Here is a 19,412-nt window from a genome sequence, read left to right as displayed (position 1 = left end):
TGTGTGTGTGTGTGTGTGTGTGTGTGTGTGTGTGTGTGTGTGTGTGTGTGTGTGTGTGTGTAGCGTTGTTGTAAATATAACACGTTCTTCCTGCTCTGTGTGAATGACAATATGGTTGTTGTGTAAAGGTGAGAGGTGACGAGGTCAACGTGTCAGCTGGAGTGTGTGTCTGGTATTTGGCAAAGTTCTGCCAAGAAAAGACGTGTGAGTACACACAAGCACACACACACACAAACACACACACAAGCACACACACACAAGCACACACACACAAGCGCACACACACACATGCACACACACATACAAGCACCCACACACAAACACACACACAAGCACACACACATGCACAAGCACACATGCACATGCACACACACACGCACGCACACATACACACACACAAGCACACACACTCGTACATTTGCAGGTGCACAACGGCCTCCCTAAGCTGTAGCACGGAGCATCTCAGGCCCATCAGAGAATGCAGAGTTTTTTCTAAGTGAACTTTGATCTCAGCTCTGCCTTCATCCTCCCAGCCGACCACAGTGGTAAAAGTATGAGCAGCTCTCAAACTGCAGGTTATAATTTTCTAAACGGATTCTATAGTTATGACTTATTTATAAAGCCTCATACACACAGACAGCAAAGCTATTATGAGTGTCCACGCTGGACAGAAGGAGTTATTAAAACTTACACGACTTAAACCAGGGTTTGGTTTGTCGTTGTGGCTTTAATTATCATGCAGACGTTCCACCATGTGACAAAAGCTTCAGATTTAAGCAGGAGTTTGTCAGAAAGCCTCTGTTGTTTCATCTGTATATAAATAAAGGTTGATCTGACTAATTTACATATTATTGCTTTTCATCAGTTACATTAATGTTTAAAGAAAATACATTTGTAATTTTTTTTAATCTAAAAAAAACGTATTTAGTTACTAACTGTGTTTGCGGAATTATTTGTCACTTATCTTCCTCGGGTTTTTTTTTGCACAAAATATAATGTACAACAATTATAACAATCTCTACAAAGAATCAGTTTTACCAACATGAGATAGTACCAGAACAGGCTGAATTCCAACATATAGAAGAAGGATAATGAACAGGAAGTACTAACAACAACATATAAATAAACAAAATAAAAACAAACCCCAAACAGAACAAATAAGCAAACAAAAAGACTGATAATTAATTAAATCTTCCTCGGGTTTCATCGTGTCAAGTTAAATGTGTTACTTCCTGCTAGTAGTTTCAAAATAAAACTGGCAGACCGGGCCGGTGGTCGCCTTGGGCGCCCTCTGCTGGAGGGAAGCTGTCAGTCACCCTTCGTGACGTTGCTCTCTTCCTTCAGGTTAAAATAATAAATAATATAAATGACAGCTGAGAGACGTGAGATTTAAAATATGTATTTTTAAATTATTGATTTTCTAAAAGGATATTAAATAGAAATGAATGGTGAAACTGATTTATTATTACCCTCTGGCGGGCCGAATTAAAAGCTAACGTTTATGTTTTATTAGCTAAATAAAACAGGTGAAATGTTTTACAAAAATCCGTGTTTGTTCAGCCAAAATGTATTTGTTTAACTAAAACAAATATAATTTTATTTATCACTCTGCTTTTCCCGGTTGAGCCTCAAATTACCAAAACGTATTAAAATTACTTTACCAATAATTGAAAAACCTTTAGGATGGGAGTGTTTAAAGATCAAACCATTTCCATCTAGTTTGCACAGCCCACATTAACGACACAGGACTCCGAATATGGACATTCGTGTGGGGATCAGGGGTTTTCTGCCCTCTTGTGGCGAGAAAGGAGAACTGCAGCATTGATGTCAAGTTGGCCAAGACATGTAGAAGGTTCGCTTCCTGTTGGTGCCTTCAAAATAAAACAGATTTGATGCGAGAGTTGAGACATTTTGTTGACTTTAACGTTGTTTATTTCACTTAGTAAGCGGTAAAATATGCACACATTAAATAAAATACGATGACTAGCCTTCACCAACCTAGAAAACCGTCGTACCAGACTCATAGGAAGGTTGACAAGGATTACACAGGTTAGTTTGTAATTTTTAATAATTTTATAAATGCTTGTTGCCTGGTTTTATATCGACTCAGACCACAGTAAAAATACCAGAGAAACTACCGGCATGGTCCATCAAACTTGCAGAAAAAAAAAATCTTTTCTTGTTTCCAAAAAGCCTTCAGTATTTTATAAATCTTAAATTAAAAGTTTATAAAACTGTCAAATATTTGTACTTATTAGATCTACAGAAAGTTGACAGTTAACACGATTTCTCTTTTTCTCCACAGCTGAAGGACGAAGAGGAGTACTACCAACAAACGTCCGCTAGATGGCGCCAATCCGCTGGATATTAAAGGTGAGCAGTAACGATTCCATTCATTTTTACATAAACATGAGTGACTAATTTATTTACTTTCCTTCTGACATAAAACGTTGTTTCTCTGACTGAAGTAAAGAATCTTTTATTGTCATTTTTACAGCTGGGTTAACTTTAGTTGTGGGTTTGTTTTGCTCTACCTCTGTAAATGGTACAGTCTAAGGGAGCCCACCTGGGTCATTAGGATAATTACTTGAACCTGTGCAGGAAGGAGGAAAAGCAGGTTGGTGTAGCTTTGTGCTTTTCATATTCGTATTTGTTATTTTAACTTTATTTGCGTCGAATGAACATTTAAATTAGGATCTTTCTCATTTTTGAACATAGTTTGTTGGTTTAGTTGTAAAACTGAACACTTGATTCACTCCTGCTAATTCTCCACCACTTTAGTCGAGTTGCTACCCTCCATGATCACAGTTAGACCAAAAACAGGAAAAATAAATGATTTGAAGTTACACTAGATATACAGAACAGCAAACATGTCTATTCCTAACACCTGTGAGTTGATTTGAGCAATGATGATAAAATATAGATAGATAGATAGATAGATAGATAGATAGATAATCTTTATTGACAGACTCTTAGTTCCAGATAAAATGTATATAAAACAACAGATCAATGAAACAAAATAGATAAAATAGAAACAAAAAGATAACAGCATAAAACTAAAATAAAATCTAAATGTAATTTAAAAACTTTACTATACACTGTTCCACACAAGGTTAACCACACAAACACTTCAACCAGTGTTTCCTTATACTGGACAAATAGCGACAACTGCTCACAGTAGGATCAGTGATTGCTAAAAATGATACTGTTGGCAGAGCTATCCAGTCGGCCTGTAAAAGAGCTTTAAAAGTACAAACGCCTGCAGTTACAAACATCTGGCTGGCACTGCCCCCTCTGGGTATTTTAAGTATGATTCTTAAGGCATCGTTGTGTGCAACTTGCAGCTTATTCATGCTGCTTTGATTGTAGGATGACCACAGTTGGGCTGTGTAGAGCGGAGTACAATATGCTTTAAATAAAGCCACCTTAACTGGAGGTGAACAAAAACTAAACTTTCGTGCTATAGTGTTAGCTTGTGCATACAGCTTACAGCACTGTCTGTGGATGTCAGCATCATCACGCATTTGATCGGTTATAAAGTGGCCAACGTATTTCACATTCTCACACACATTAAGATCACTATTAGACAGTTTGAACACAGGAAAGTTTAACTTTTTATCTGCTTAGTTCTACATATCAAGATAGCACTTTTAACAGCATTATACTGAATATCGTACTGCACACCATATTCAGAGCAGATATTTAGGAGCTGCTGTAAACCAGTATATATATATATATATACTGTATATATATAATAATAATAATAATGATAATAATGATAATGATAATATTGCACATATTCAGTAACTGAATGCAGAACATAAACAATCCCAGAGGAGTTCATGTCTGCAGACCACAGAATAAAAGTAACCTGGTTAAACAGGAACTAGTTAGTTAAATGAGATTAAACTGGTGACTGTTCTCACCCACTTTATGACATGGTCTGACCCAGTCTGAAGTCTGAAACACATCAGATGTTTAACAGGAAAAGTGGAAGTTTGGGGTTTACAATAAAATATGTGTGTTTAAACATATTCTGGATTATTCATTTCCAGTATGTAGATGTAAAAACTGTCTTGGGGCAGCAGCAGCTCAGCAGGTAGAGTGGCTTGTTCAGTAATCAGAAGGTTGCAGGTTTGATCCTGACTCTTGACAGAGATTTCTGCTTTTGTGTCCTTGGGCAAGACACTTAACCCGCCTTACCTGCTGGTGGTGGTCTGAGGGACCGGTGGCGCCTCTGTCAATGCGCCCCAGGGCAGCCGCGCTACAACGTAGCTCATCACCACCGGGGTGTGAATGGATGAATGATACTCTGTGTAAAGCGCTTTGGTGTCCTCATTCTAGATATTGTGTGTGTGTGTGTGTGTGTGTGTACACCAGATATCCCTCAGGATGACTTCCTGCTCAACACGACGAGGAGCAAAGGGTCAACCTGAAGATAGGAGAGCTTTGAGACGCTCCACTGAGTGTCTAAAAAAACAGACTCAGAATTCAGGATAAAAGAAATTTAACATCAAAACACAGATTTAAATTTAACATCAAATCTAAAAGTACAACCAGTGATTAGAAACAACACATTCATTTCCTCATCTTTCCTTTCAGGGTTCATTCTTGGTGGCTCCGGCTCTGGTGGCCCGTGGAGCTCCTAAAGCATCCATCATTACTTTGGGAAGCGTCGATGCACAGGCGAGGAACCAGCAGGTGTGGCGAGTCTCGTGTCTTTACTCCACATTCAGTCATAATTAGATGTGTTTCTGGTTATGGTTCAGAGGAAAAACAAAACGAGTTCTGATCCGTAGTAGTGCTGGAGCTCAGTAGGGCAATAAAAATGTCATCATGAAGTTTATAATAAAAACTCAAATAAGTTATTTCTTTATTTGTCCAGATTTAGGATTTGTTCTAACTGAGCTGTGTGAAGTTTCAGCATGGTCCAACAGATGTAGATAAATAACTGTTTATAATAATAATATTAATAAAAATAAAACAATACTATTATTATTATTGTTATTATTATTATTTAGTTATTTTTCTACATATGTTTGTTTGACCATGCTAACGACTTTACAATAATTGTATTTTATTATTATTATTATTATTATTACTGATTAAAACTGTAAAATGGTTTAATCGGTTCACAGGACATTGTTTTGATAGATTTTTAATCAATCAAATCTAAAAATGTGGTACAAATATTGTACTTTAGGTCTGGTTTCACTAAACTTGTCATAAAACCAGACAAGAGGAGAAAGATCAGTTTAGCAAGCTTCGGTGCAAACAGAAAACAAGTGTTACTCTGCCCCCTTGTGGCCACGATGGAAATATCAAGTTACCAAGAAAAGTAAAGGGCTCATTTCCTGTTAGTAACTTAAGCATGTTTGGTTGGAGTTGAGACCTTTTGTTGATTTAAGACTTGTTTGGATCTCTTTATAACTAGCAAACTATAAACATATTAAAGTAAAAAATAAACAATAAAAAATGGTCGTAAAGGTAACAGACGCCCTCTAGCGGACAACTGAATATTACATAAACCACAAAAAACTGTCATGGCGGCTACCGCCAGGCTGACTGGTCGCCGGTTAGTTTAAATTTAACAGAGGTGCTTTTATTAGATCAAGAGCGAAATGGCTTGAGGAAGGTGAACGCAATACCGCATACTTTTGTGGACTTGAAAAAAGACGACAGGAGAGGAATTTAATTAATTCACTTATCATCAACAATGTAGAATGCACGGATACCAAAATTATTGCTGAAGAAGTTTATACATTTTATAAAGACCTCTATTCATCATCTAGTGGCAATGAATCAAACCTATTGGATAATATTACACATCTCATCCCAAAAATCAGTCAGGAATTTAAAATGATATGTGATGCAGCGATTGAGATTTTTGAAGTAGAGGCAGCAGTCAAACAACTTTCCGTTGGGAAATCCCCTGGTCAAGATGGTCTGACATCTGACTTTTATAAACATTTTTGGAATAATATTAAAGATCAAACAAGGACTCATCTCTTTGATTCTGAAGAATGGCAAAGATAAAAAAAATTCTAAGCAATCTAAGACCAATTACGCTCCTTAATGTGGACTACAAAATACTCGCTCATGTTGTGGCTAATAGGCTCAAAGAAGGTATTTTACAAATCATCAGCGATTCCCAATCTGGGTTTATCAGGGGTCGCTCCATACATAACAACATTAGGTTGGTCCTAGATTTGTTAGATTACAGGGACACAATTGAGAATGATGGCTTTGTTCTTTTTTTGGATTTCTGCAAAGCCTTTGACCGAGTCAACCATTCCTTCATGTTAGACACGTTACACCATTTTGGCTTTGGAACAAAGTTGTGTGAAATTGTTCAAACCTTATACAGGGATATTAATAGTACTGTACTGTTGCCATCTGGAACCTGCAAACGTTTTAACATTGAAAGAGGCATCCGACGGGTGTCCAGCCTCCCCTCTTCTTTTTATCATGGTCGTGGAAATTCTCAGCATCATGATTAAGAATAGTCAGATAGAGAAATTAGATGTTTTTGGTAATTCGTTAGCTATAATTCAACTGGCAGACGATACTACGCTCTTCCTTAAAAATAAGGAACAGATCCCAATTGCTTTACAAGTAGTTAGTTGTTTTTCAGAAGCCTCAGACCTTTATTTAAACATAGATAAATGTGAATTAATGGCCATTCATAATCATCCTCAAATAACTGCATGGCATACCTGTTAAAGATCAAGTCAAGTATTTGGGCATTACAATCTCAAAAAACTTAGAAATGAGAGAAAAATGTAATTTTGAGAGCTTAATTAAAAAGAGTAAAAGTATTTTAAACATATGGCTACAAAGAGATCTCTCAATTTTTGGTAGATTACTTCTATCCAAGATGGAAGGATTGTCAAGAATTATCTATCCGGTTTATTCTCTAAGAATTCCTCAAAATATTATTAAAGAAATTAACCAAAACAATTTTAACTTTATATGGAAAAACAGACATCATTATATAAGAAGGAATGACATCATCAAATCAATAGAGGAAGGGGGTCTCAATGCAATCGATTTTGATATAATGAATGGTGCACTTAAGTTAAAATGGCTACAAAATTTTATAAAGAATATAAATATGTTGTGGTTTAATCTTCCTGCTAAAATTTTCTCCAGTGTAGGCGGAATCCAATTGCTTCTTCAATGTGACTTTGAATTATCCAAACTCCCTATTAAGTTATCCAAATTTCACGAGCAAGTTCTACAATATTGGAAATTAATGTATGCACATAACTTCACACCGCGCAACACGCCAATATGGAACAACCGTTATATCCTGATTAAAAGGAAATCTTTTTTTTTTAAATGATTGACATGGAGTATGGTCCATTTTGCATTTGATGGACCAGAATGGAGAATTTCTTAATTTTACGGCTTTCAATCGCAAATTTAACCTAACTTGTTCTTCTAAGCAATATGCCGAGGTAATCAAGGCAATCCCACCAGCTATATATGCTAATTTGAAAGGCACTTTGTTGTACTCTCGCCTTATTCCAATAATGCCTCCTTTAACAATTAAGAACTGTTCTTTTGTGGACAGGAACTGCAATAATAAAATCCTTAGATGTTGGCTCACTGACGTCCTCTTTCCCTTACCTCTTAGAAGACAGGAATTAGTACGTCAATTTAGTAATTCTGATGTTAAAAACATTAGATGCAACTATCTCAAATTCTCAATCCCTCCTAAAGCCAAGGAAGTTCATTTTAAAACTATAAACAGTATTTATCCTTGCAAAGATTTCTTGCAGTCTAAATTTAATATTGGAGAGAACGACTGTGCCTTTTGCACTTCTAATATAGAAACTGAGATACATTTATTCTTCACATGCATCTTTACCAAATGTTTCTGGGATAGTTTTCACTCATGGTTAACGCATAACAATTTCATTATACGCTCCTTATCTTTTTCTGACATCAAGTATGGTATTATTTTGGAAAATAAAATGCAGCAATTCACTGTCAATGATTTGATTATTTTCGCTAAATTCTTAATACACAAATGTAAATTTGGCAATATCAAACCGATCTTTATTGTTGTTTTGAAAGAACTTGCATACTTTATGGATTCTCTTAAATTATGTAGTTCCAAGAAAGCCATTTGGCTCTATAACAATTTGGTGAATGTTTCCTTTACCCCTAATGTTGTTTGATGTAATATATAATTTTTTTTTTGGTTATGATTTCTGCAGGTTGATATTGAGCTAGGTTAATATTATTGTTTCTGTTTGTACACCTGCTTTTTTTTTGTTTTGTCATGCTCAGAATTCAACTGTAAATACTGATTCTTATGTAAGCCTGTAAGCTTCATTGGTTAAATAAAACTTGTTTAAAAAAAGTTTATATTTAACTATATTTAAACAGCTTGTTTCCTGGTTTAATATCGAGTCCAATTACGGAAAGAACAGCGAAAGTAATCAGCAAGGTCTAAAAAAAACAAGTAGAAAAATATTTATTTGTTGTGTTCAAAAAGCTTTTGGTTTTTATTAAGTTTTGAAATCGCTAATTGTAAAATATGTAAACTACCATATGTATTTACATCTTAAAGATTAACAGAAATATATTTGATCGTTTTCCACTGTTTTTACAAATTTTTTTTATCAGCTCCAACAAATTGAAACAAGGAGCTGTGCCGCTGAATGTCCACCAGATGGCGCCGTTTCACCGTCTAGTAAAGGTAAGCAGACCCTTTCAGCCAGTGGAGACATAAAAATCCCTTCAGGACAATGAAGAGCAGTAGAAACTAATGTCGAGGAAAAAGCTAAAGCTAGCTTCTGTGTGATGAAGGTGAGTTTAACACTCTAGGCTCGTGATTTAAGACTTGTTTGGGTAACTTAAAACTAGTAAACTATAAACATTAAAGTAAAAAATAAACAATAAAAAATTGTCGTAAAGGTAACAGACGCCCTCTAGCGGACAACTGAATATTACATAAACAACAAAAAACTGTCATGGCGGCTACCGCCAGGCTGACTCTGGTCACCGGTTAGTTTATATTTAACTACTTTATTTAAACAGCTTGTTTCATTGTTTAATATCGAGTCCAATTACGGAAAAAACAGCGAAAGTAATCAACAAGGTCTAAAAAAACCAAGTAGAAAAATATTAGTTTTTTTTGTTGTGTTCAAAAAACTTTTGGTTTTTATTAAGTTTTGAAATCGCTAATTGTAAAATATGTAAACTACCATATGTATTTACATCTTAAAGATTAACAGAAATATATTTGATCGTTTTCCACTGTTTTTATCATTTTTTTTATTTATCAGCTCCGACAAATTGAAACGAGGAGCAGTGCCGCGGATGTCCACCAGATGGCGCAGTTTCACCGTCTAGTAAAGGTAAGCAGACCCTTTCAGCCAGTGGAGACATAAAAATCCCTTCAGGACAATGAAGAGCAGTAGAAACTAATGTCGAGGAAAAAGCTAAAGCTAGCTTCTGTGTGATGTGAGTCTAACACTCTAGGCTCATGGAAATTACACATTACAAATTCTTTAAAGTACATTTTCTTAAATTGACCCAAATTTAGTCAGAAGTTTTGATAAACTCAAAATTTTATCACTTCCACATTAAGTGTTAATAAAAACAAGAGTCAAGCAGCTCTTTTTAAAAAGATGATATATTACAGAAACACGATTTTAAAATTACTTACAGACGTAAAATACTTTTTTCTTCAGCACCATGTTTGTGTTGAAATGTCTTCAACACAATGAAAACAAATAGTTGAGGTCATTTTCTTTAAGGGACAGATTCTTTATGTTCTGACTGTCCCGCCAGTTAATTATATAAAAAATTAAAACAAATAAAACTAAAACGACCCCGTAGAACCAGAAATCACTTTTCACTCAGTCCCTGCTGACGGATGTTCATCTCCACCGTGTCACTGCCCTTCTCTCACCCTCACTCCTCTCTAAATATTAAAATAATTAAGATTTTATTTAATAAATGTAGTTCGGTTTCACTTAACACAGGAACAAACCTGTTGAGTCAAACTGCAGCAAGAAAACAGGAATGTGAGAAGTGGAGTCACCGTTTAATCATGGCAGTGGAAACAGCACAGTACAGATGAAACTAGATAAGGGAGGGATTACAGTTTTAGTCACGGCCAGATTCTTTGGTTGGTGGGGGTGTGAACAGAAGCATCACAGCTGTGCAGTCGAGCTGCATCAAATAAATACAACTGAAAGTCACGTCTGCTAGAAATAATCCTCGGTTCTTATTTTAATCTCAAAGCACCCAGTTGGTTTTAAATGAATACAATAGAATATCACTATTTCTGTACAAATGTAATGCACATTTCCCTAGAAGAGACTAAAATGGAGGACTTTATTTTATAGAATTAGCACCTTTCCACAGTTTCACTCAGTAACGTGTGCATTTTTATTCTCTGCTGCAGGAACAGAAAACACCGGGTCTGGATCAGCACCGGAATACTGAAGTGGTGTCTGGAGGCCACTCAGGTACGTGATGGCTTTAGTCTCGCTTCACCGTCTCTCTGGTCTCACTAACCTTTAAAAAGCACCACATATATATATTCTAATGATCCGTTTGAGCTCTGAGGCACACTGTTAGATAATAAAGCTTTTAGAGCAGAAAGACGACTCCGATCAGAGCCTGATGGTGGCATGTGGTCCGTTCCCTGCTTGCTTTATTAGAAGTGACAGGATGTGACGTAAGCAACGAGGCTGACCACTTGGTTCATGTCTAACCGATGCTTAGATTAGGACAAATCTGGCTTTAGAAGAATAGATTCGGGTGTGAAACTGTTGGTCCTGTGGGAATTACAGAAGTAGGGTAACGTCTGATCGTGGACCTTTTCTTAAAGAGGAGGGGAGGTGGAGCAGGAAGTGGATGAAGGTGTCAGCAGGGAGGAGTAAGCCTGGGTCCAGGCCTGTTGAAGAACACTTTGTTTGATTCCCAGGAACGTCGTTCTTCCTGTTTATTTTCCTCCCAGTCGATGTTTCCTCTGTTTGGTCCATGTTTTGCTGGGAGGGCTCCAGAGGCACGTAGGCGAGTGTGTGTGTGTGTTTATATCATTTACAAGTTAATTTACAAATTACTGGGCCTGTATGTTTATCGTGTGTGTGTGTGTGTGTGTGTGTGTGTGTGTGTGTGTGTGTGTGTGTGTGTGTGTGTGTGAGTGAGAGAGAGTGAGTGAGTGTGAGTGTTCAGCCTTGGAAACAGACAGGTCCAACTTCAAACCCAAACTGCTGGTTGCTCTCCCCAAAGTCTGACACCTTGATGTCCAGCAGAGGGAGGTGCTCCACCTGAGGCGTGTTGATCTCCAGGACCGTCCTGTCGAAGCCTTTCCGGTACTGTGGAGAGAGACGGGGACACGCGTCAGATTTCCAGGTAACCCGCCCAGAACACACACTCAGAATCAGCTGTGAACTCACGGAGCAGCCGTCCACCAATGCTTTGATGTAAGGGCTGGTCTCGTAGCTCAGCTCTTCCTCGTTGGCGCCTCTGAAGTGCAGCGCCCTCTTGTGGTTGTTCTTGGCGCTTCGGTCGGCCCAGGCCACGGAGCGGTGGCAGTGGTAGGTGAGGTTCTGACGGGCCTGGACGCTCAGGAGGCGCAGGAAGCCCAGCTGGACCACGCCCACGGGCTCGCCGTTCAAATCCACGTAAGAGAACTGAGATCAGGAAGTAAACGAGTGAAGGTCATGGCGGCGGCCATTTTTAACCTCTCCGAGTGTTACTGACCTTGCTACCAGTGGTGAACTGACTGTACCACGACCCTGGAGTCTCTTTGTCCCAGGAGCTCATCTTCACCTGCAGTCAGAAAGGTTCCCGTGGCATCAGTTAAACCAGTTTAGTTTGATGTTTCTATGATGATTTAGGTCTGACTGACCGTGTCGACGTCTCTGGGGTACAGGCACGTCTCTCCTTTAGTGAAATTACAGAAGACCTTGAAGGAGTCTCTGGAGCAGCCTTGGTTTGGGTCAATCCAGTACTCTCCTGCAGAAAGGTGAGAAGTTACAGAAGCTCTGGTGTTGTTTGTGTTGGTGGCTTTTACTCTAAAGGAAACCGAAAACAACCCGAATAAGCAGCATGTGATCCTCTCACCATCCTGGAGGTCCGGCTGGCTGAGCTGCAGGTCCTGGCAGGTGCGAGCCGGACTGTCCCGAGTCCCCAGAGGGAAACGCATCGTCTCGATCTCCTGCCTTAGTGAGTTCAGGGATCCGAAGATCTCCTCCATGCCTTCACTGCCCATCAGGAACTCTGTACCAGCGGTGTCGGAGGCTGGCGCGTCGGGGTCGAACTCAGGCAGCAGCTGGCTGGCATCGATGGAGCGTTTAGTCTTGGGACTCCTCAGAATGGGCAGAGGCTGAATGGCCTCGCCTGGGGGACCCTGGCACAGAAGAATCTAACTTAACTCCGATTTTTATGAAGTATTTAAACAAGTATTAAACTTACAGGAGGCCCAGGAGGTCCTTGCACACCCTTCTCTCCCTTTGGACCTGCTCCTCCCTAAAGCAGAAAGATTTTAGAATCAGCCATTTAAACAGTTTGTTAACACGCCTCAACTAAAGCCGTGCAAACACCAACTCACACTGGAGCCCTTTGCTCCTTTGACACCTTGCGGACCCTGAAAAACAGAGCAGACGTCAGTTTTCCAACAATAACAAGAAGATCTGAATAAGATGGTAAAAAACTCACAGGAAGCCCAGGAGGACCAGCAGGACCCAGAGGTCCAGTACCTCCAGCCATCCCCTGTAGGGAGACACGTTTTATAATAAATGATAACAGGCGTGGAGCTGCTGCTCATGACGTTAACTCACAGGTTCTCCTTTAGGTCCGGTGGATCCATGAGGCCCAGGCATGCCCCGGTCTCCTTTCTCTCCCTGCTCTCCTGAAGGTCCGATCAGACCGATGAGACCCTGGTGACCCTTCTCACCCTTTGCACCAGGATCTCCACGCAGGCCAGGTAGACCGGGAGGTCCCTGCAGCACATCAGAGGAGGAGGTGAGGAAAAGGTAAACTCACATTTAACCAACCAGCTTTAGTGAATAGTGATGATGTCATTGACTTACGATAGGTCCAGGTGGGCCCGTCTGTCCAGCAGATCCTGGAGATCCTTGCTCTCCCTGAAACATCAAACAGGATCAGCTGCTGGATTCTAACTAAATGCAAACGCTGCTGATTCTGACTCCCAGGAAAACCCACCACTGATCCTGGAAGTCCTCTGAGACCTTCTGTTCCCGGTTTTCCCGGCTGACCCTGAGGACCAACAGGGCCGGTCTTCCCTGGGGGCCCGACGGCACCTGGATCCCCCTAAAGGTGACGAGAACCATCAGCGTGTTAATTTTCTACTTCTGCATGAGAAACTCTGTAGGCTTAAAGTGTGTTTTATGTTGTAATCCAGGTCCTCCGCTACCCAGCATGTTTTAGTTGTTTCTCTGCTCCAACATCTGATTTTAGTCAGCAGGGAAACACCTGAAACACGCTGGTTAGCAGACCTCCAGGAGCAGGAATAGCCATCACTGCTTTGGAGGCTGATCTGAATCTAAATGTGCTGAAATGTATAATTTTATTTTGACGTTAGTTTGAGTAATAAAATCACAAAATTAATGTAATTTATTAATTTGACTGAAGCTTAGAACAATGAAGCTGTTTAAACAAAGCTCATAATTCCCAGCTTTACTTTTGTAAATGTAAAATTACTATTTTTATGGATGGAAATGATTTACTTAACGGGATCAGGAGACGTCCTCTTTAACTCATTCACTGCATGTTTTTACTGTGTGGGCGTCGGACGAGCCCCCGCTCCGTGAGAACAAACATCTCAGCTCTAAAGCCGATCTTCATCCGCGTACGTCACACGTCACGTGATCAGGAAGCAGAACATCCATGCGTTAGATCGTTTTGGGCCGCTGCTGTAAAAAAAAGTGAGGCACGAACCGGAAAAGCGTCTGCCGATCACAATTCAACAACGGATCATGAAAGAACGGATAACGCTCGGATTCCTCCTGATGTAAGAGGCGGGTCTCCGCTTTGTTTTGGTAGCTTTGGCGTCGACATCATCCTAGCGCGCAATGTCCTGTGACTCTTAAAAAACGGTGAGAAACGCCGGCAGCGAATGAGTTAAGGGTTTTCTAGTGTTTAAATCTGCATGTTGATCATCTGTAAAAACGACTCACTTTGGTTCCCTTCTCTCCTTGTCGGCCCTCCGGTCCTCTGGTCCCAGCAGGTCCCTGATGAATAAAATAGTTTAGGAATTATTTATCTATCGGATGCTTATTTAAAAGCGATAGGCGGATCCATCCATCTGGGCTATCAAACTTTACCCTTTTTCCTGGAGGACCAGGTGGTCCGTTCTCACCGGGAGGTCCTGGAGAACCCTGTAACAGGAAATGGATCCATGAGATTTAGGGGACAAACCGTGTTTGATGTTCCTGTTGCATCGTTTTACTCACCGACTCTCCTGCTTCACCGTCCTCTCCTCTCTCTCCTTTGGCGCCATCTTGACCCTGAAGTCAAAGCCGATCAGGATTAGATGAGATGTTCGGTGGTGCAGAAGATGGTCTGTAAAACTAAAGACACTTACTCTGGGTCCAACCTCACCAGGAGCACCAGGATCTCCAGGGGAACCAACTGGGCCCTGAAATTACAGAACCAGTCACGATAAGTGACAGGTCTGGGTGTCTGGATGGTAGAAGAACTGCTTCACTGCGTCTTACTGGGTTTCCTTTGGGTCCATCATCTCCAGGTCGTCCTCGTCCTCCAGCAGGTCCAGCAGTTCCAGGTTGTCCAGCTTCTCCCTTCTCTCCGCGTTCTCCACGAAGACCCTGACAACGAGAACACGGCTGTTAGCTAACCGGTCAGCGGGGCATCAGAAGACTTTGGCTCACTCAGGTACTCACCTTCTTTCCTGGTTCTCCAACAACTCCAGGTGCTCCCGCCTCACCAGGCTCTCCCTGTGGAGCAAACACTGAATGTCTTATAGCAGCTATTTTATGAGAGACCATTAAAGTCATGCAGGAAAATCCTCCAATGCTGCACCTTCTCTCCAAGAGGTCCAGGATTACCCAAACCACCAGGAGGACCTTGAGGTCCCTGAAACGCAACCATGAAACAAATGTAATGAGAGACAAAGTTCCTACTAACAGACCTGACTTGGTAAAAATTACAGAAGCAACTAGAAGAGCTCCAAGCACTCACGTCGGCTCCGTTGGGTCCAGCAGGTCCGCGGGGTCCCGGAGGTCCAGGAGGACCCTGGAGACATAAAAAAGTTTTATTGCTGTAGAAGAAAGAAGCCACATCTCCAGTTGTTTTAAGCTCACCAATGGCCCAACGTCTCCGGTCTCTCCCTTCTCACCCGATGGTCCAGGCAGGCCCTGTAGACCAGAAGAAGTTTAACCAAAAACTGGTTAGCAGCTTAGCTCAGGAACCTAAACACGAGCGACTCCAACAGAAAACTGTTTATTGGTTTTTCTTCTTTCACCTGAAGTCCGATAGGTCCTGGAGCTCCCGGAAATCCTCGAGTTCCTTCGTCACCTTTAGCTCCAAAAGGTCCCTGCTGCCCCCTTGGTCCCAGCTCTCCATCTGCCCCCTGCCCCACAGAGGAGATAAGAAATGGTATGCAGCCCACATCCAAGCACCAAATCAGCATTTTGATCTGTTTCTACTCACAGCAGGACCGGGTTGGCCAACTGGACCGTTTGGGCCAGGTGGACCAGGAGGACCCTAACATGAAAACACACATTTACCTTTAAAACATGAATATTATTAATAATAATAATACGACACACGAGGGCTTCACTAAGTCACTCACATGCTCTCCTTTCCCCCCCTTGGCTCCCTTCTGACCGTGTTCTCCAACTTCACCCTGAAGACACGTTTTATCAAAGTTTGAGCACATACGACTATTATTGGTCAGGATAATAGATGCACGTTCATTTAGAATATTTAATAAGAAATATTAGAGGAGGTTCTTTTTGCTTCGGACATGAAGGTGTTTCTAGTTTCGACTGTTGTCTGCGGTCTTCTTCAGAAGTCTCACAGATGTTTGTGTGACGCGTCTTTATCAGCTGTTCTTCCGGTGGGCGTGGCCAACCCGGAGCGGGCTGGTCTTTGGAGAAGGGAATCCCAGGTGCGAGACAGCTGATAGGCTCCCTCGTCTCTGTTCATGCTCCCGTTTCCTCATTTCTATTGCCTCCCTGACCCAACGTTTGAACCGGTTGTTCTCGGTGTTGATAATTTTCCCTTGATCCCAGTCCATGATGTGATTATTTCGTTTGCAATGATCTGACATGGCTGACTTGAGGGTTTGCTCCTCTGCTTTTTTGTTGTTGTCCTTGTGAGGCAACAGAAATAAGGAAACGGGAACATGAACAGAGACGAGGGGGCCTATCAGCTGTCTCGCACCTGGGATTCCCTTCTCCAAAGACCAGCCAGCGGAGGTGGGCGTGACCGTCCCGGCGGATCTGACAGATCCGGCTTGGCCACGCCCACCGGAAGAACAGCTGATAGACGAGTCACACAAACACCTGTGACACTTCTGAAGAAGACCGCAGACGACGGTCGAAACATGTAAAGGTAACTAGAAACACCTTCATGTCCGAAGCAAAAGGAACCTCGTTTAATATTTAAAGAGAGGACATAATGAACATTGTAAAGGATTTAATAAGGAATATCTATAATTAGGATCTAAAATGTCCCATAACTAAAATAATGTAGAAGTCGGTTTTGTGTCGACTGTGACTAAAGTCTTGGGACGGTCATGTGGAGTTACTCACCTTATCTCCATCCTCTCCAGGTACTCCAGGTGATCCAGCAGGGCCGGGCAGACCCACTGGACCCTGGACTCCATCCCGCCCTGCTGGGCCAATGGGGCCTTTCTCGCCCTGTAAAGGAGAACGTCTGAAGTTATTCCGTCTTTGGCTCGCCACGCCGAGTTAAAGGATATATTTTAGGTTTGTGTTACTGATTAAAAACGTCCTGATAACTCACTGGAACACCCTTCTCTCCAGCTTGTCCTGGTGGTCCTTGAGGACCTGGTCTGCCAGGAGGTCCCACAGGTCCAGCGGTTCCAGCAGAACCTCTCTCACCAGGAGAACCCTAGAAAGTACACATGTTGGTACACTTAACAGTGAGCGAGTACTTCTACCTTTGATTGGGTCTTCTGACATCAACATCAGCCTGACTCTGACAGAAACGACCTTAACCCTCAGGCTTCACTTTAACTTTCATACAAAAGAGTCATTAGAGGGCAAAAACGTCCGCTTGTAAGGGTTTTTTTAGCTTTCTCGCCTGGGCAACGTATGGAGAAATGACAGAATTTGGTGGTGAACAGTAAAAATCATAAATTTGACTACTTTTGTCCAAAATGAAACCATAACATCACAGAAAGCATGACTATTTGCTGCAGATGATGCAGGATCAAAAACTGTGGTTTGCATTGAAGTCAATGGGACGTTTTTGCCTCTAATGGCTCGAGTGTATAGTGAATTTTAAATCTGTTGCTATGTAAAAACTATAAATGTAAAAAATTCTAAATTTTAGATATTTCATAACATAATCAAGACTGATTGGAACTAAACACCCCCAGGCAAAAAAAAATGTCTTTTTTAGAAAATAACTCAGTTTTAGTGTTTTTTTCTTCTTCATAAATTACATCAATGACTGAGTATTTAAACTAGCATTTCAAGGGTTAAAAGCCTCAAAATGACTGAATTTTTTTTTTATGTTTTAGCAGGGCTGAAGTTGTTCAACAGGTGTGTGAAAAAAAGTAATTTTTTTTTATAGCCACTATTACAAGCGGATGTTTTTGTCCTCTAAAGTCTCAAGTGTTTCTTTCATAGTGTTCCCTTGGTCTATTTTAAAAATTCCAAATTTGTCCAGAGAGCGGTTTTGCGACAACATTTTTTTACCGTATGCACAAACGGTGGTGAAATGGTGTCAAAACGAAAAACAAAAAACTGCCCAAATGGACAAAAAAGTCCCTAACGAAGCCTGAGGGATAAGTTTCATGAGATTGTTCAAAACATACAGCAGGTCCAGGAGGTCCAGCAGGTCCTTCGCTTCCCTTCAGTCCTCCACCACCCTGGAAGGAAACATCAAAAGATCTCATCACGGTTTCACCTGAGCTCCACTAAACCCTCTAGAGAAACATAAAGCATCAAACTCGGATGGTCTGAACTCGTTTCACTCACAGGGGTTCCAGGAAGTCCTCTCTCTCCAGGGAATCCTCTCAGACCAGGAGGCCCATCTTTACCAGGGCCTCCTGGAGGTCCGGGGTCTCCCTTGGTGCCCTCTTTTCCTGACGGACCAGAAAGTCCCTGCTCTCCTGGAGGACCTGGAGGCAGTGGCGGTTCTACATCGAATTACTCCCCGGGCGAGGCCCCCTTTGAGCGCCCCCCCCCCCCCCCCCACCACCACCACCACCCCACCTGCATGAACACACGCATGTTTTCTACAAACAGGCATGTTTTATTAGAACAACTATTGAACATTAATTTTTCTAAGTTGCACATATTTACATTAATTACTATGAAGTTGTCAGAATGTAAATCACTATACATTATATACTGTATCAAAATATATAGAATCAACTATACAAAAACAAACAATAACTAAATATTAAGAATATATGAACATAATAGATAATAAATATTCTAAATAGCAAAAATATTTCACACATAACAAACTAAAGATAATCACTACAGCATTGCACTTAGAATAGAAAACACAAACTAAAATTAAAACCTAACCTTGATGCAACATCATCAATAATGTCATCACATGAAATCTGCTCCCCTACTGAGTGATTGATACTAATCAGAGCCAGGTTAGTGAGCCGCCCCTGAAACATAGGTGACCTCAGGCATGACTTGATCAAGTTTTGAAAAGCTCCTCTCAGCTTGAGCCACAGTGACTGGCAGAGCAGTCCAAAAGTTGGGGTAGATCTCCAATAGATCTCATGATCCATAATATTTTAGAATTGCCTCTGAAATTGTAATTTAAACTGACATAAAAAACTGTAGATTACCAAAAATGCCAACTTTTACAGAACAAATCATGTAAAAAATAATCAGTGCAGCCATCTGCAATAAATAAACAGGATAGTTAGTGGTGACTGGGGTGTTTTCTTCAGCTTGTAGAATTGTTTTATTTATTATTATGTGAACATGATCAACATGTGTTTGTTGTTGTTCAGGCAGGCCACGGGCTGCAGTGAGCATTTAACAAATCCTAGTTTGAATCAGTAAAAAACGATTCAAGGACTTTTTTCAAACCATTTGAATATTTGTTTCAATATTTCAGCCCTATTAGCTCTGTTAGCAATTAGTTGACCGCATTTAACCGTTAAAATCCCAGTTAACTGGTTCAAATAATTGAAAACATGCATCATGAGAGCTACATACCTTTATCTTTCTCCT

The 19,412-nt window shown here is 40.7% G+C and overlaps 1 protein-coding gene across 1 annotated transcript in view; it reads right to left on the bottom strand.

Annotated features, from left to right (window-relative positions):
• Nucleotides 1-11,060: 11,060 nt before the first annotated feature.
• The window catches only part of LOC129161114 (collagen alpha-2(XI) chain-like), a gene marked incomplete at its 5' end in the record, with an annotated part of 43,224 nt that continues 34,872 nt past the window's right edge, over nucleotides 11,061-19,412 (bottom strand). The window contains 27 exon segments of the mRNA XM_070547852.1: nucleotides 11,061-11,345; nucleotides 11,427-11,663; nucleotides 11,734-11,802; nucleotides 11,882-11,988; nucleotides 12,097-12,382; nucleotides 12,448-12,501; nucleotides 12,584-12,619; nucleotides 12,691-12,744; nucleotides 12,813-12,974; nucleotides 13,065-13,118; nucleotides 13,198-13,305; nucleotides 14,172-14,225; nucleotides 14,319-14,372; nucleotides 14,448-14,501; nucleotides 14,579-14,632; nucleotides 14,712-14,819; nucleotides 14,895-14,948; nucleotides 15,034-15,087; nucleotides 15,193-15,246; nucleotides 15,315-15,368; nucleotides 15,476-15,583; nucleotides 15,664-15,717; nucleotides 15,806-15,859; nucleotides 16,770-16,877; nucleotides 16,984-17,091; nucleotides 18,023-18,076; nucleotides 18,186-18,328. Of these exon segments, the coding sequence (XP_070403953.1) occupies nucleotides 11,199-11,345; nucleotides 11,427-11,663; nucleotides 11,734-11,802; nucleotides 11,882-11,988; nucleotides 12,097-12,382; nucleotides 12,448-12,501; nucleotides 12,584-12,619; nucleotides 12,691-12,744; nucleotides 12,813-12,974; nucleotides 13,065-13,118; nucleotides 13,198-13,305; nucleotides 14,172-14,225; nucleotides 14,319-14,372; nucleotides 14,448-14,501; nucleotides 14,579-14,632; nucleotides 14,712-14,819; nucleotides 14,895-14,948; nucleotides 15,034-15,087; nucleotides 15,193-15,246; nucleotides 15,315-15,368; nucleotides 15,476-15,583; nucleotides 15,664-15,717; nucleotides 15,806-15,859; nucleotides 16,770-16,877; nucleotides 16,984-17,091; nucleotides 18,023-18,076; nucleotides 18,186-18,328 (2,483 nt within the window).

The sequence above is a fragment of the Nothobranchius furzeri genome, unplaced genomic scaffold (assembly GCF_043380555.1).
Source record: "Nothobranchius furzeri strain GRZ-AD unplaced genomic scaffold, NfurGRZ-RIMD1 Scf054, whole genome shotgun sequence".
Lineage (NCBI taxonomy): Eukaryota > Metazoa > Chordata > Actinopteri > Cyprinodontiformes > Nothobranchiidae > Nothobranchius > Nothobranchius furzeri.
The sequence above is the reverse complement of the archived record's forward strand: the minus strand, read 5'-3'. Positions and strand labels throughout refer to the sequence as shown.